Source organism: Phacochoerus africanus, chromosome 6 (genome assembly GCF_016906955.1).
Source record: "Phacochoerus africanus isolate WHEZ1 chromosome 6, ROS_Pafr_v1, whole genome shotgun sequence".
Taxonomy (NCBI): domain Eukaryota; kingdom Metazoa; phylum Chordata; class Mammalia; order Artiodactyla; family Suidae; genus Phacochoerus; species Phacochoerus africanus.
This window is the reverse complement of record NC_062549.1, coordinates 120,626,620-120,639,921: the sequence shown is the minus strand read 5'-3', so window position 1 is coordinate 120,639,921 and position 13,302 is coordinate 120,626,620. Positions and strand designations below refer to the sequence as shown.

At 36.8% G+C, this 13,302-nt stretch overlaps 1 protein-coding gene across 2 annotated transcripts in view; it reads right to left on the bottom strand.

Annotated features, from left to right (window-relative positions):
- Positions 1–13,302, bottom strand: part of DPYD (dihydropyrimidine dehydrogenase) — a 787,163-nt gene that overhangs the window by 435,234 nt on the left and 338,627 nt on the right. For both annotated transcript variants that reach the window (XM_047785224.1, XM_047785223.1), the window contains exons 9-10: positions 6,841–6,948; positions 4,593–4,762 (exon numbers count right to left, since the gene is read on the bottom strand). In XM_047785224.1, the coding sequence (XP_047641180.1) occupies positions 4,593–4,762; positions 6,841–6,948 (278 nt within the window). The remainder of the gene's footprint in view (positions 1–4,592; positions 4,763–6,840; positions 6,949–13,302) is intronic.

The following is a 13,302-nucleotide window of genomic DNA, read 5'->3' as shown; positions in this document are numbered from 1 at the left end:
AATAGCTAAAATACATGGAGACTGGCATTGTCAAAGTTAAATCAGGTATCACTCTGGTAAATGAACAGGGGGGAGCCAAAGGGCTCTAGGAAGTACACTAGAGAGCCCATTTAAAATACAGCAGAATTAAAGATCTGCCATGTTTCGTTCCGATTAGAAAGTTGAATATGTGAGCAATAGATTCTTGGTATATTCTATGTGTGTGGGACTGTGCCATTAAAGTAATTTTGTACCATACTCCTCTCAGTGATAATTAATAAGAACCACAAGGTCCTTTCCCAATCTTATCCTTTAAATTTATCAACTCAAGCTGGTCTGTTGAGTTCTGACCTTCATGCCTCCTTCTAGGGATTCCCAACTGCCTAAAGCATTCTTGCAGTTCTATCTGATCTGTCAACAGCTTTTAATACCAGCATTTTGGGGGATTCTGTTATCCTGTGAAATTTAATCTCACCTATTTAAGCTTGCAGAAAGTTCTGGAGGGAATTATTAACAGATCTTCCCTCCTCTTCTTAGAGGATAGTGCTGAATGATTGGCTGGTTTCCCTAAGGACCCGGGGCTGAGAAGTGCACGTTTGTCAGTAGCATCCTATTTAGCATGTGCGTGAGGCCACAAGGGAGACTGAAAGACGTTTGGAATCAGAATTACATCAATATGCTGATGAAGCCTCCGTAGCTTCGTTTCATCAAACCTTATATCCTGTAGCATTAATGCTTTCTTAACTAAGATGGAAAGTACCCCAAAACAGCACACTGCTTATGGCTCTAATTAGACAGCTGGAAACTACACTGATGATACATTACAGCAGTGGATCAGCAGTCTCAGCATCACTAGGGAACTGGTTAAAAATGCAAATTCTCAGACCCACCCTACACCTACTAAATCAGAAACCGGGACTAGGGCCCAGTAAACTGTGTTGAACAAGCCCTCCAGGTGATTTTGATGCATTAGAGAAATGGGGCATGCTTGTTACTGCAGAATCTACTGGGTAGTGCCTTCTAGTTTAGGAGATTAAAATGTCTCTGAGTTTAATTACATAGTTCTTTGTTACTAAGCCTGTAATATAATAGTCTCAAATAATTCCTTACTAACTATAACTAGCCTAGGAGTCCTATTGTGGCTCAGAGTCTTATGATACCAACTAGTATCCATGAGGCTGTGAGTTCTATCCCTGGCCTTCCTTGCTCAGTGGGTTAAAGATCCAGCGTTGCCATGCGCTGTGGTGTAGGTTGCAGATGCGGCTTGGATCCTGCATTGCATGGCTGTGGTATAGACCCCTAGCCTGGGAACTTCCATATGCCACAGGTGTGGCCCTAGAAAGCCAAAAAAAAAAAAAAAAATCTAACTAGCTTATATAAGAACTCACATTTGTCACTAAGTGATGAGAGAATTTTACATTGTTCTGTTTCTCCCTCCCCCTTCAAAAATCATTTGAGAATTAGATCACAGCTTTGGATATATGCAGGCTGACATGCCTGGTCATGAGGCCTTTCACCAACAGACAAATGTTATTCCCACATTCCATCCAAGGGCCAAGCCCAATAATCAATTTACATATTTGGAAAACCTCTAAATGTCCCTGTTTTTCAGTCTTCATTGACTTCAAGGAAATCAAATGTGACTGCAGGTTTTGTTTATTGGAGGTAGAAAGCACAGGAGGAATAGGAGAAATGCAAATAAATTGGATATGATGTTAAATTCTTCATATATGTTAAAAATTTGTCCAAGAGCATTCTCTCAAAACCGGTATCTTGAAATAGACACAAGATTGACTCACCAGTTTCATAAGGGTTAATTGGCACTGCCATGTCTTGGGCATCTTTTGATGTAGACAAAACCAAACAATGGCCATGACCCATGAATACTGGAACCTCTACAAATGCTGAAAGTGCCCAATTGTAAAAAAGCATAATCACTAGCCAGTGATCCAACCCTGAAATCTATGCCCACTCTGTTACTGTAACATGTATTATCCCTTCTCTCCTGTTGAAAACTTATGCCTGAAATTGCCAAATAAACCTTCAAATGCCTACTGTTGTAACAATGACCTAACTTGGAGAGGCTTCGTCTTTTCAATGTTAGAAGCCCTGGATGCTGCTTCTCTCCAGAAAACATGCATTCCACAATTATTTGTTGAACACTTTTTACGTGGCATCCCTTCTGCTGAGCAGAGGAAGAAAAAAAGTGATGACCACGGCACTGTTCTCGCAGAGCTCACAGTCCAGTGGTTTTAAGACCATATAAACATTTCAGTTTCTTGTAAACTAATAATAACCATTCGAACCTTTGTTCTTCTAGTTTTAATTAAGCCTCAGATCCACGTGCGTCCTCCTGCAGGCGTACAACCACTTGTCCCACAGACCCACTGCTTCCTCTCCGCACTCTGGTAACCACAGTTCATCTCACTGAGCTTTGGCCTTTTGACTGAACTATGCCTGGATGCTGTTCCTTTCCTTCCTATAAGCCAGTCACACTAAGTAATAGCCTTCTCTCTCAATTAGGTCCTGACTAGCCCCTCTGCTTCTGATCCAACCACCCTTTAGTCAATTATCAATTGAGCAGTCCTTTTAAAATTGAACTCAGATCTTGGTGTCTGCTCAAAACAGTTCAATGGTTTCCTCTCTCTCTCAGTAAAAACTAAGGCCTTATGAACACTTACAAGACCTCACCACAGAGAGCCACACGCAGTCCTCTCTCCCCTGGCCCAATCGCACCGACTTATTCTTTTTCTTCTTCTATTTCCATAAGTTTAAAAGCCTTCCTCAATCAAGGGTGAATTCATTTGCCTTGATCTGGAATATTTTTCTTCTAAACGTCTACATTCAGTGTCTTCATCTCAATGCCCCAAAGTCATCACATTAGAGAGGCCTTCCTGGGCCCCTCTATAAAATGGCAAACCCACCTCTTCTTCCACCACAGCTTCTCCTCACACTCACGGTTCTTACACTCCTGCATACGAATTCCTTTTTGCCACCACTGCTCCACAAACTGCTTTTCAACATACATTTATGTGACGATTTATTTGTTTGCTTATTGAGTGTCTTTCCTTACTAGGTATGAGTTCCCCGGGGGGCAAGAATTGTATCTAATTTGTTTACTGCTTTATTCCCATTGCCTAAAACAATGCTTGATACGCAGTGGATCCTCAACAAATGTGGCTTGATTAACAAACAAATAAAACTCCTACCCTCTCTAGTAATCATCTGGTCTCATTTTTTGTGTGTTGTCTACTATGCAGAAGAAATCACCACCACTCAGTTCTAGTGACCCTTGCCAATGGAAAACGACTATAATACAAAGTATGAAGTAAACTAACACTGCCAGTCAGGGTTGCCTTCCCTTCCAACTTTTAAGGTGCAGCCTTTCATGATGAAAACTTCTCTGATTTAAGATTTTAAAAAGAAAGATTTAAAAGATTTAGTTCAAAACATATTGCTCAAGCAGTTATAAAACGAGCCCTTCTCTTCTTTTATCTTAGGCAAGTGACTTTCTTCCGGCACAGCTATCTTCCTTTTATTGGTTCCACGATAAGCCTGCACTAATTGAAAACAGTGCTCCAGAAAAGCCTCCTGTCTTCTAAGACTCTCTCCACCTTGCATTTTGGGGGAAACGTCTGAAAGGGGAGGCTGAATGGAGGAAAGCTCAGAGAACAAAGTTAACTTTTGAAACGCAGTCATGAACCAGTGGTGACTCCGATATTTAATCTGTAATGTGGTTAGTCTACATGAGACAAATTACCCCGTGACTACAGTTATAAGTCTTTCCCAGTATGGAGACTCTAACTATGCTCAGGCATTCTAAACCAAATCAAATTCGTAATACTGATTTTGATAAAATGAGTAATTTATCTTTCTATAAATACGTTTGGTTCTTGCTCTCAGAACTAATATCCTTTATAAGCATTATCTTTCTTAACATTAAAATTTGAGAAATCTATGGTACATGTACCCTGCTGATGTTTCACCCAAGATTAGTCACCAGTCACCTGTAAGGATGAAATGATTTTAAATCTGTCATTTTTTTGTAAGTTAACTAGTTATTAATTCTAAAGAATGCTTACGTTAGAGCTCTTTTAAAAAAATAAATGACAACATCTTTGTTTTACTGGCTTCAGACCAGAATGAATTAACTATGATATATATATATATATTTGAATGCAGCTTGTAAAATTAGCTTATGGAAAATTCCGAATGTGTCTAATTACCACATTCTCCTAACATCCATACATTTTGTGAAGAGTTTCTATTGTTAGGATATGGAAGACTTAGCTCATTACACTCAGTTAAATACACTGTTACTAGTTAAACACAATACCTTTCAAAGATGTTAACACTAAGAATAAGAACCACACGCATACTGACAAAGATAAATGCCTCATTTGATCCAAATCAGTATTACAAAATAATTTTATTTTACTTTGAATGTCTGTACTAGAAAGAAGCAACTATGGGTCGCCCAGAAATTTTAAAATTTGCACTTTCCAATTTGAAGAGCATTCTAATGATTTAAACTAGGAGACTGCGCATTAACAGGTACATCTGCTAAAATTGGTGGCATTACAACCCCATAGTTTCTGATGGTTCCATTTTACCTCCTCAGGGACAGCTCTTATATTAACAAAGCCTTTTCTGAAGACGAGGAACACTCGGCGGGCTCCACAACGTAAAGCGGATGTTGCACAGTCGAAAGCTGTGTCTCCAGCTCCGAGTACAATCACGGCTCCCCGTATCGATGGCAATGGAGAGTGACAGGCGCACATTCCTGAATGATGAAAGGAAAACCCCATTTTCAAGTAGAGAAACCATTTCTGCATGACAGCTCAAAAGATACTTGTACTCAAAGCAGTGTAAAATTGCATCTTGCAGTTTTCGAGGATGGAGTGTCACTATCAAATTATTCTGCTTCATTGAAAGACAGTTTTATTCCCATTTTAAAAATATGCTCATATATGTAATTTCATAGTCAATACCTTTAAGTTCTTTTTTTTTTCCTTCTAGAAGGACAGCTATAACACATTTTGAAGAGTTTGGGTCATGACAAACTGAAATCAATCACTTAAAGCTCTCTTTGTCAAAGTTGTGGCATATATTTTTAACTTGCTGTCCTTAAATTTCTGTTTGTTAGACAAAAAAAGGATCCTTATGATCTGGGTTAATAATTATTTAGATATCATCTTCTAAGGTTTCTAACATACAGCCCTAATGTATATTACGCTTAGTCCATTTTGAAAATTAAAACTTTTTACCTGTTCTTTATGTAACTGAAGAATTTCTGAGAACTATGTTCTCTAAAATAGTTAAAATAAAACTTTCTCCTTTTTACTGCTTTTTCCTGGTTTTGCTTATAAATTTGAGCAATGAAGGAAATATGACTCTTTTTTGGTAAGATTTTTATTTTTTCTATTGTAGTTAATTTACAATGTTCTGTTAGTTTCTGCTGTACAGCAAAGTGACCCAGTCATATATATATATGTATATATATATATATATATACACACACATATATATATATATATACATATATATATATATGACCATGGCATATGCTCTCATATATATGTGTGTGTGTGTGTGTGCGCGCGTGTGTGTGTGTGTATATATATATATATTTTTTTTTCTCACGCTATCTTCCATCACAAGTGACTAGACATAGTTCCCTGTGCTATACAGCAGATCTCATTGCTTAGTTTGGGGATAGGAGATGCAAACTATTGCATTTGGAGTGGATAAGCAAGGAAATATGACTCTTGAAGTGAACATATCTCAAGAGCATTTATATGAAGATTGGACGTCCGTATGAAGAGTCTCTTAAAAAAGTAACATGCAGACCTTTGCTCTGCGTTAGGTAGCACTGTATTATTGGATTAAATAAAACTGCTGACAAGATAAATTATTATAATTTTTGAAATGGCACCACAGATAGCATACTGTAATCACTTTGCTCGGAGGAGTTTGTATTTGGTATCACATAATTAGCCTTCAGAGGTATGCTCTGTGTGCTATCACCTTCCTAGCAAGGACTGCAGGCACACAAGCATTCTCTTCTCCGGAAGGAGGAGGATGAAGCTGGTACACAACTTTAGCTGTGAAGCTCTGCAGATTGATCTCAGAGAGAAAGTTCCTTTTCTTTTTCAGCTTTAGGAGAACAATATAAGTTATTTCTTCCACGTGGAATTAGATGCTGAAATAGCTGAAGCTCAGAATTCTTGGAAAATCCGTGTTTACAGGAGTTTGACTGTCTAGTTCCGGGGAATATGTCCCAGCTTCTTTACCACCACGACGGTAACTCTAGCCCAGTCTAGACAGGCGCAGCTTCTGGTGGTGCTTCCTGGGGTGTGTGAAGTGATATAATAAAGACACTAGGCGTTAGGGTGCCCCTCAAGGTCGTGTACTTTAATTTCATTAAACTGTAGTTCAAGAAGGGAGCGGATCTTTCCGCTGGTGTGAACACAAATCATGGAGGATGTGATCATGTGTCCTATTTTAAAATAAAACAAAACAAAACAAAAATAGTTTCCAAAGTGAAGTTCCTGCCATTTCTTTGAAGAACATCTTCCAATGCTTGTTAAGGACATTCTTACTTTGAAGCAACTTTTCATAATGCAGTTTACCTGTATATAATACAGTGAAAACTCCTTAGGATGATGTTTGATTGGGAGAATGAACGAATAGATGATTCTGGCTAACTATTATATCAGATTTTTTTTTCATTTTACATTGGTGTTACAAAAGGATGAACTGGAGATCTGGACAATGTCCTACTGAGGCTGGATTTAATATAAATTTAGAATACATACCACAACGTAGGCAATATTAGGAACAGAAGTGAATATGTGATACCTGCTTTACTGCTTTTGGCTACAAGTGGCAGAAAGTCTTTGGATGTGTAAAACCCCTGGTCCTGTGTCAGGCCTTGGAAGATGTCATCCGTTTTGGGTTCTGGCAAACCTAAGCAGTAAAACATGTACAAAATAATCATTAGCAGCAAGAGTGATTTTTTCCACCTGGTTATTAGAAAGAAAATAGAAAGCTGAATGAATGACGTGGTTCTTAAAGAAAAAATACCTCTAAGCAAATTAACATTAAAGAACACACATGACACAATGTAACAGACCTCAGAGTCCAATTATACCTTCAATATATAACAAATACCCACCATAAATCACCCATTCATGAGCACATACACAGAAACATGTATACACACATAGAGTGTTAAGAGGAAAATCAGGTTATACTCTTCCTCATGTCATAAATAGAAATAAGCTTCTGAGGTATTAAAGTGCTAAATACAAAAATTTCATCACAAAATCTAAAAGGAAATAAGGATCCATATGTATCTAGTTTCTGAACATGGGAGGATATCCTAACAGGAGCCGGGGTGCAGCAGTGGGACTAAAAATCTTCAAAGAAAAAAAAAATTCACTACAAAAATCCACCTATCTCTATGTTTCAAAAGCTTTATAAACAAATTAATTGACAAGTGATTAATGAGAAGAATATTTTAACAAATAAAATGCAAAAAAAAAGGGGGGAGTTCCTGTTGTGGCTTAGTGGTTAACGAACCCGACTAGTATCCATGAGGATGCGGGTTCGATCCCCGGCCTTGCTCATTGGGTTAAGGATTGGGCATTGCCATGAACTGTGGTGTAGGTAGGTCACAGACGCAGCTTGGATCCTGCATTGCTGTGGCTGCTGTACAGGCCAGCGGCTACAGCTCAATTCAGTCCCTAGCCTGGGAACTTCTATATGCAGCAAGTGCAGCCCTAAAAAAAGCCAAAAGACAAACAACAACAACAACAACAACAAAAAACCACAAAATGCCTTTTCTATATAAAGAAATCTCTCAACTTCAGTGAGGAGTATATTAGCTTTTCAATAGAAGCATAAACAAAGGATAACAAAAATCAGTGTAATAAAAAATATAAATAGCTAACAAGTAACAAAAATCTTAAGTCCTTTAGGAATTTAAGAACTGCACGTTAAAACGATGAGATATGATTTCTCAACTATTAAAAAAATCTAATACTTAAAAAATTATTCTATATGGCAAGGCTGAGGTGGGTTTTGTGTTCTTTTGGTAGAAACTGGTGCTCAATTTCTAAAAATTAGTTTTGAATCTATGATAAACAAACACTAAGACATGAAAATAAAGTTTTAATGTACAAAAATGGTCAATGCAAAAGAGAAAAGGAGAGAGAAATGGTGGAAGAATATCAAAATGTCAACAGAATGGATAAACTAGTTTTACTAAAGTAAAACAAAATGCAGCCATTAAACAAATATTTGAAAAACGTGAATCACACTCAAAATATAGTATTAAACTAACATGACATGACACACTGTATAGTATGATTTAATCTTTATAAAAAAGAATAAAAAACTACATAATCTAAACAGTGATCCTTTCTGGTAGTGGAATTATGGATTTTTAAAATTATTTCCTTATTGTCTAAATTTTCTACAACATGCATGCATCAAGCAATTAGGAAACAACTGCAAACATTTGGAAAAGAATATGAATAGCAGGCTAAAATGTTTTCAAACTATAAATGAAGCAAATCTGATAGCAATCACCCACCACAAGAAAGCTTTTCATCTCAAGCCCATAACAGGGATATTAGGTTTAATTTTGTTTACTATCTGAAACTCAGCCCACCAACAGGCTATTCCAAAGAAGTGGGAGCTTATTTCATAATTAAATGAAGGCCAATGGTAGTTGCTGGTGGACACACAGAATAACAAGCATGGTACAAGGGATGAGTTTTGCAGTGTGAGAGGTAAGGGAGATGCCTTATCTGATCTGAAAACTGAAGGCGGTTGTTGGATTGAGTGTGCAGCCACCAATAAACCACTGCTGACCCTTCAAATTAAATCAAACATTTTTCTTCTCTGTCCAGCACCTCCTCCACTCCCTCCCCACCACAAAAAAAATCTGCCATTTGATTTTAGATTATTTTAAGGCCATTTTTAAAAAAAATTATTGTAATTATCTAAAAGGTTAGGCAAATCATTCCACTTGCCTCTTCCTCGGCTTCTCTATAAATGAAAGGGAGATAAGTCTATTTCCTCATTTTCTGACATAGAGAAATATACCTTAACCTATTTGTAACATGGAAACTATTCTATAAATGTGTGGTTATTCATGTAATTCTTCTAGAAAGACTGAGATGGAAGTGGTTACAGCTACATAAATATAGCTGAGTATGTACTTGAAGATTCCAACGATGAAATAATTTTTCTTGAAAGCTATTAAAAGATGACTGTAGTTTAAAATACACATGACTAGTAAAACCAACACATATCATTTTATATATATATATACACACACACATACACTCACAGATGGCATATATATTATTTAAATCTTTATGAAGATTTCCATTATATACATGTCCTTGTATATACATATAAAATGATATATATATATATATATATATATATATAAAGATTTAAATATTAAGGACCTGTCTGCTCTTTCATATTACTATACTATTGAAACAGCATATGTTCCATGGTACTTCATTTTTCCAGATTCTTGTTAAAAAACCACAAACAAAATGAAAAACAACGTGAAATGCTATGCAATTTCAAGGTGATATGATAAGCAAAAGCCTTTAAGGCAGATCAAAACCAAGGCACAGAGAATGTCAGTGCTGGATAGGAGTTCCACAGTTTCTGGGGATGAAGTCTAAGATCCTTCCGTTACTAACAACTCCTAGTCTGAGCTTTTTTCACTACTTCCCATGGTTAAGGCAGAGGGAAGCTTCAGATCTGTGATTATTTTCTATCGACCCACTGCTAAAATAACTGTTTTATAAAGAAATGCAAGGCATTCTTCTTAAACATACCACCTGACCCATAGAGATGACTTTTCTTCTCCTACAGGGATTAGTTCACAAGAACAAAGCTTTGGTAAAATTTAAATTTCATTTTCTCACTTGGATCACACAGTGACAAAGACAACTGAGTTTCCTGTGCTTTCACCCTACTCTGCATTTATCACTGTAATGAGGTTAACATTTACTGGGTCAGATTCTCCCTGTAAATGTTCAGGAGGGCACCGGTTAGAAGTTCTGACCTATAGATATTGGCTTGAGGAGAGGAAAAATGAGCCAGTCACTGGACAGGATTAGTGTGATTGCGTTATCTCTGCAGCCTACTTAGCTGCCCCACAGGCCATGCATACGCAGATTCCCAAGGTCCGTGGGGCTCTTCTCCCCGACTTGAGGGACAGGTCATGCATTAGGACTGTGCATCTGAAGCTCTCCTCACAGACTCTTTGGTGGTCGAGCCCAGCTGGCAGAAACACCCTATCCTCTGCTAACCATGACGCCACAGAATGATTAGGAAACTGAGTCTTTGCCATCAGACACACCCTGACGGGAGTTCTTCCTCCCCCACTTACCTGATTGTTATTTCGTGTAAGTTCCTGTTTTCTGTGTACACATATATCAAGTTATCCAATCAAACACTAATCTAGGTATTGTTGTGAAGGCATTCTATAAAGTGGTTAATATCTATAATCAGTTGATTTTTAAAAATATTTTTGTTTATATATTTTTTAAATTTGATTTTATTGTAGTATAGTTGATTTATAATGTTGTATTAGTTCCAGGTGTATAGCAAAGTGAATTAGTCATACATATAAATATATACATTCTTTTTTTTCATATAGGTTAATACAAACTATTGAATAGATATTCCTGTGCTATATAGTAAATTCTTGTTAATCATTTATTTTATATGATAGTGTGCATGTATTATTTCCATTCTCCCAATTCTTCCCTATCCCCAGTGGTTTCTTTTAAATAAAGGAGATTACCTGAATAACCTGTGTAGACCTCATCCAATCAGTACAAAGTTCTTAAGAATGAAACTGAAGTTTCCCTAAGGAAAAAATTCTGTCTACTTGTCCTGGCCTACAGATTGCAGATTTGCCACCTCCCACAATTGCATAAGCCATTTCCTTGAAATAAATCATATCAATCTATCTACCTGTTTATCTGTTTTATATAACGCCTAAGGATTTTGTCTTTCTAGAGAACCCTGAAACAATTCCTTAATCTCTCTGATCATCTACCTCTGCGTTTCTAAAGCAGGGATAGTAACTATACTTCTCTTCTCTCATAGATGTGAAATTTAAAGGAATTTATCTATCTACCTACCTACCTACCTATCCACCCATCCGTGTATATAAACCACTGAGACCTGGCACATAGTGAATGTGCAATAAACACTAGCTATTAATATTAAGATAGCATTATTATTCTGTAGTTTATATTTTTTTTCAAATTTCACATCTTGTGGCAAGGAGGAATAAAGCTTAAATCAAAGTAAAGTATTAAACCTTAGCAAATTTAAACAAAGTGTTACAAAGGAAGAAAAATGAAGCAACCTTAAGTGAAATATGAAAGATAATGAAACTTGCAAATACCCATCTATCAAAGGAAGATTTCCCTGAGAGTAGGTGGCATATTAATAAATAAGATATGTGTCTATACCAGGATGATTTCAAAATGACACTGAAATGACTTTTTAATTCACCTTTCAGTGGGAAGAAGAAGGTTTATGAATAAAAAGGAATTGACAAAGATTTGACAAACAAAACAGCTCAGCGTAATATATGTATAGCGTTCTTTGTCTTTCAAGAAGGCCAGATAATTTCTTTGTTCCCCTTGAATAGTTACTAAAGTTTCTTGTGTTTCAGCATGTATTTTTACAAAGGAACACCTTCTTAAGAAGTACTGAAAGATTATCACTTTTGGGTTTCTCCAAAAAGAAAAGAAAGAAAAATTTGCTTCTATTACAGAATTATCTAACAGCATGTATTGATTACTTATAGGCACTCTTCTAAGTGCCTGAATTATAGGTAATTTTTCTATATTAACTTATTTAATGTTCAAAATAACTGATACAACTCGTATTATTATCTGTATTTTAGATATAAGGAAACTGAGACACATAAAGATTAAGTAACTTTGCTGAAGGTCACAGAACAAGTCAGTAGCAATGACAATTTCTAACCTGGATCACATGGCTGCAGAGTCTACGATTTGATTTCAAAATGATGCCTTTGCCATGTATACTGTTATAATTAAGCCCTGTTTTAATGTGTTGCTGCATAACAAGTGATACCTAAACTAATCATTCAACATGTATGTATTAAATTTCACTATAAAATTATGGATACAGATACAACAAAGTGTGTTCCAATCTAGTGGTAAAGACTGACTTCTAGGCTTCTCTCTCTTTGCTTTGGGGTTATTTTCTCTAGCACAGTTTCTTTCTGAAATATTTTCCTTCTTAAGTGCATTTCCCTTGGGTATCTGCTGGTTATTTTTCAATATTTGATATTGTTTGAAATCTGTATCTCTGCTTTGTTCCCAAAGCACCTCCCTCTGGAACAACTACAGGACAAATAACAGCAGTGTATATAGTAAATTCTTTGTGCTCATATTAAGTTCTGCAAAACTTCAATTACCATTACCAGGATATTAAATATTCTGTTTCGTGTTATTATCTAGTAAGTAATAGAGGAGGAATAAGCTTTTAAGGCTGAGTCTTCATAGCTCTTGTAGAAGGTGTTTAAGAATTTCTCAGATTTTATAATATCTGCGAGTGTTACTTCACTGGGTCACTTATTCAGTGTTAATTGAATTGAGCAAGCATTTGCGTGGTACCTCTCATTCTTAAATGCATTCACTCGAATGACAGCTAAGCCGTCATGGGAAAGATGGTGATCAGATAGACCTGTCACTGGAGACAGCCTCACACATCCCACGGAAGTGGAGAGGACAGCACGGAACATTTGTGAGACCGCCTTGGATTCCTGGCAGAAGACTGGCTTACAGAAATGGGCAATGCTCTGGTATACTGAACTCTCTCCGCAGGTACATCAAGTCATGTGCATTTTCAATGAGAAGATTTTAGTGGACACATAATATCCCACTGATTATGTCCTGCTCTCAAGTTTACTGGCTGAGCACAGCAAGATGCTCTTGACAGGCAAATGTCGAACGTTTCTTACTTTTCCAAGTACTTGTGTATCTGAGATCTTGCTTTCTTCTCAAAGAAGAAAGCATGTTGCATGATCTCAGTGCTCACTGCTCAGCCTGGTTTGGGGAACGGTGCTATAGGGGGAAGAAACTAACACGTGAGGATTAAACCTGGATTCATTAAACAAACTCTCACTGACAGATACTGGTCTATCTACCACAGCTATGCACCTGTGTCTTAGTAAGAAATGTCCCTCTATCACCATTGTTACCTTTATTTTTGTTTATTAAATCTTTTAAAAATATC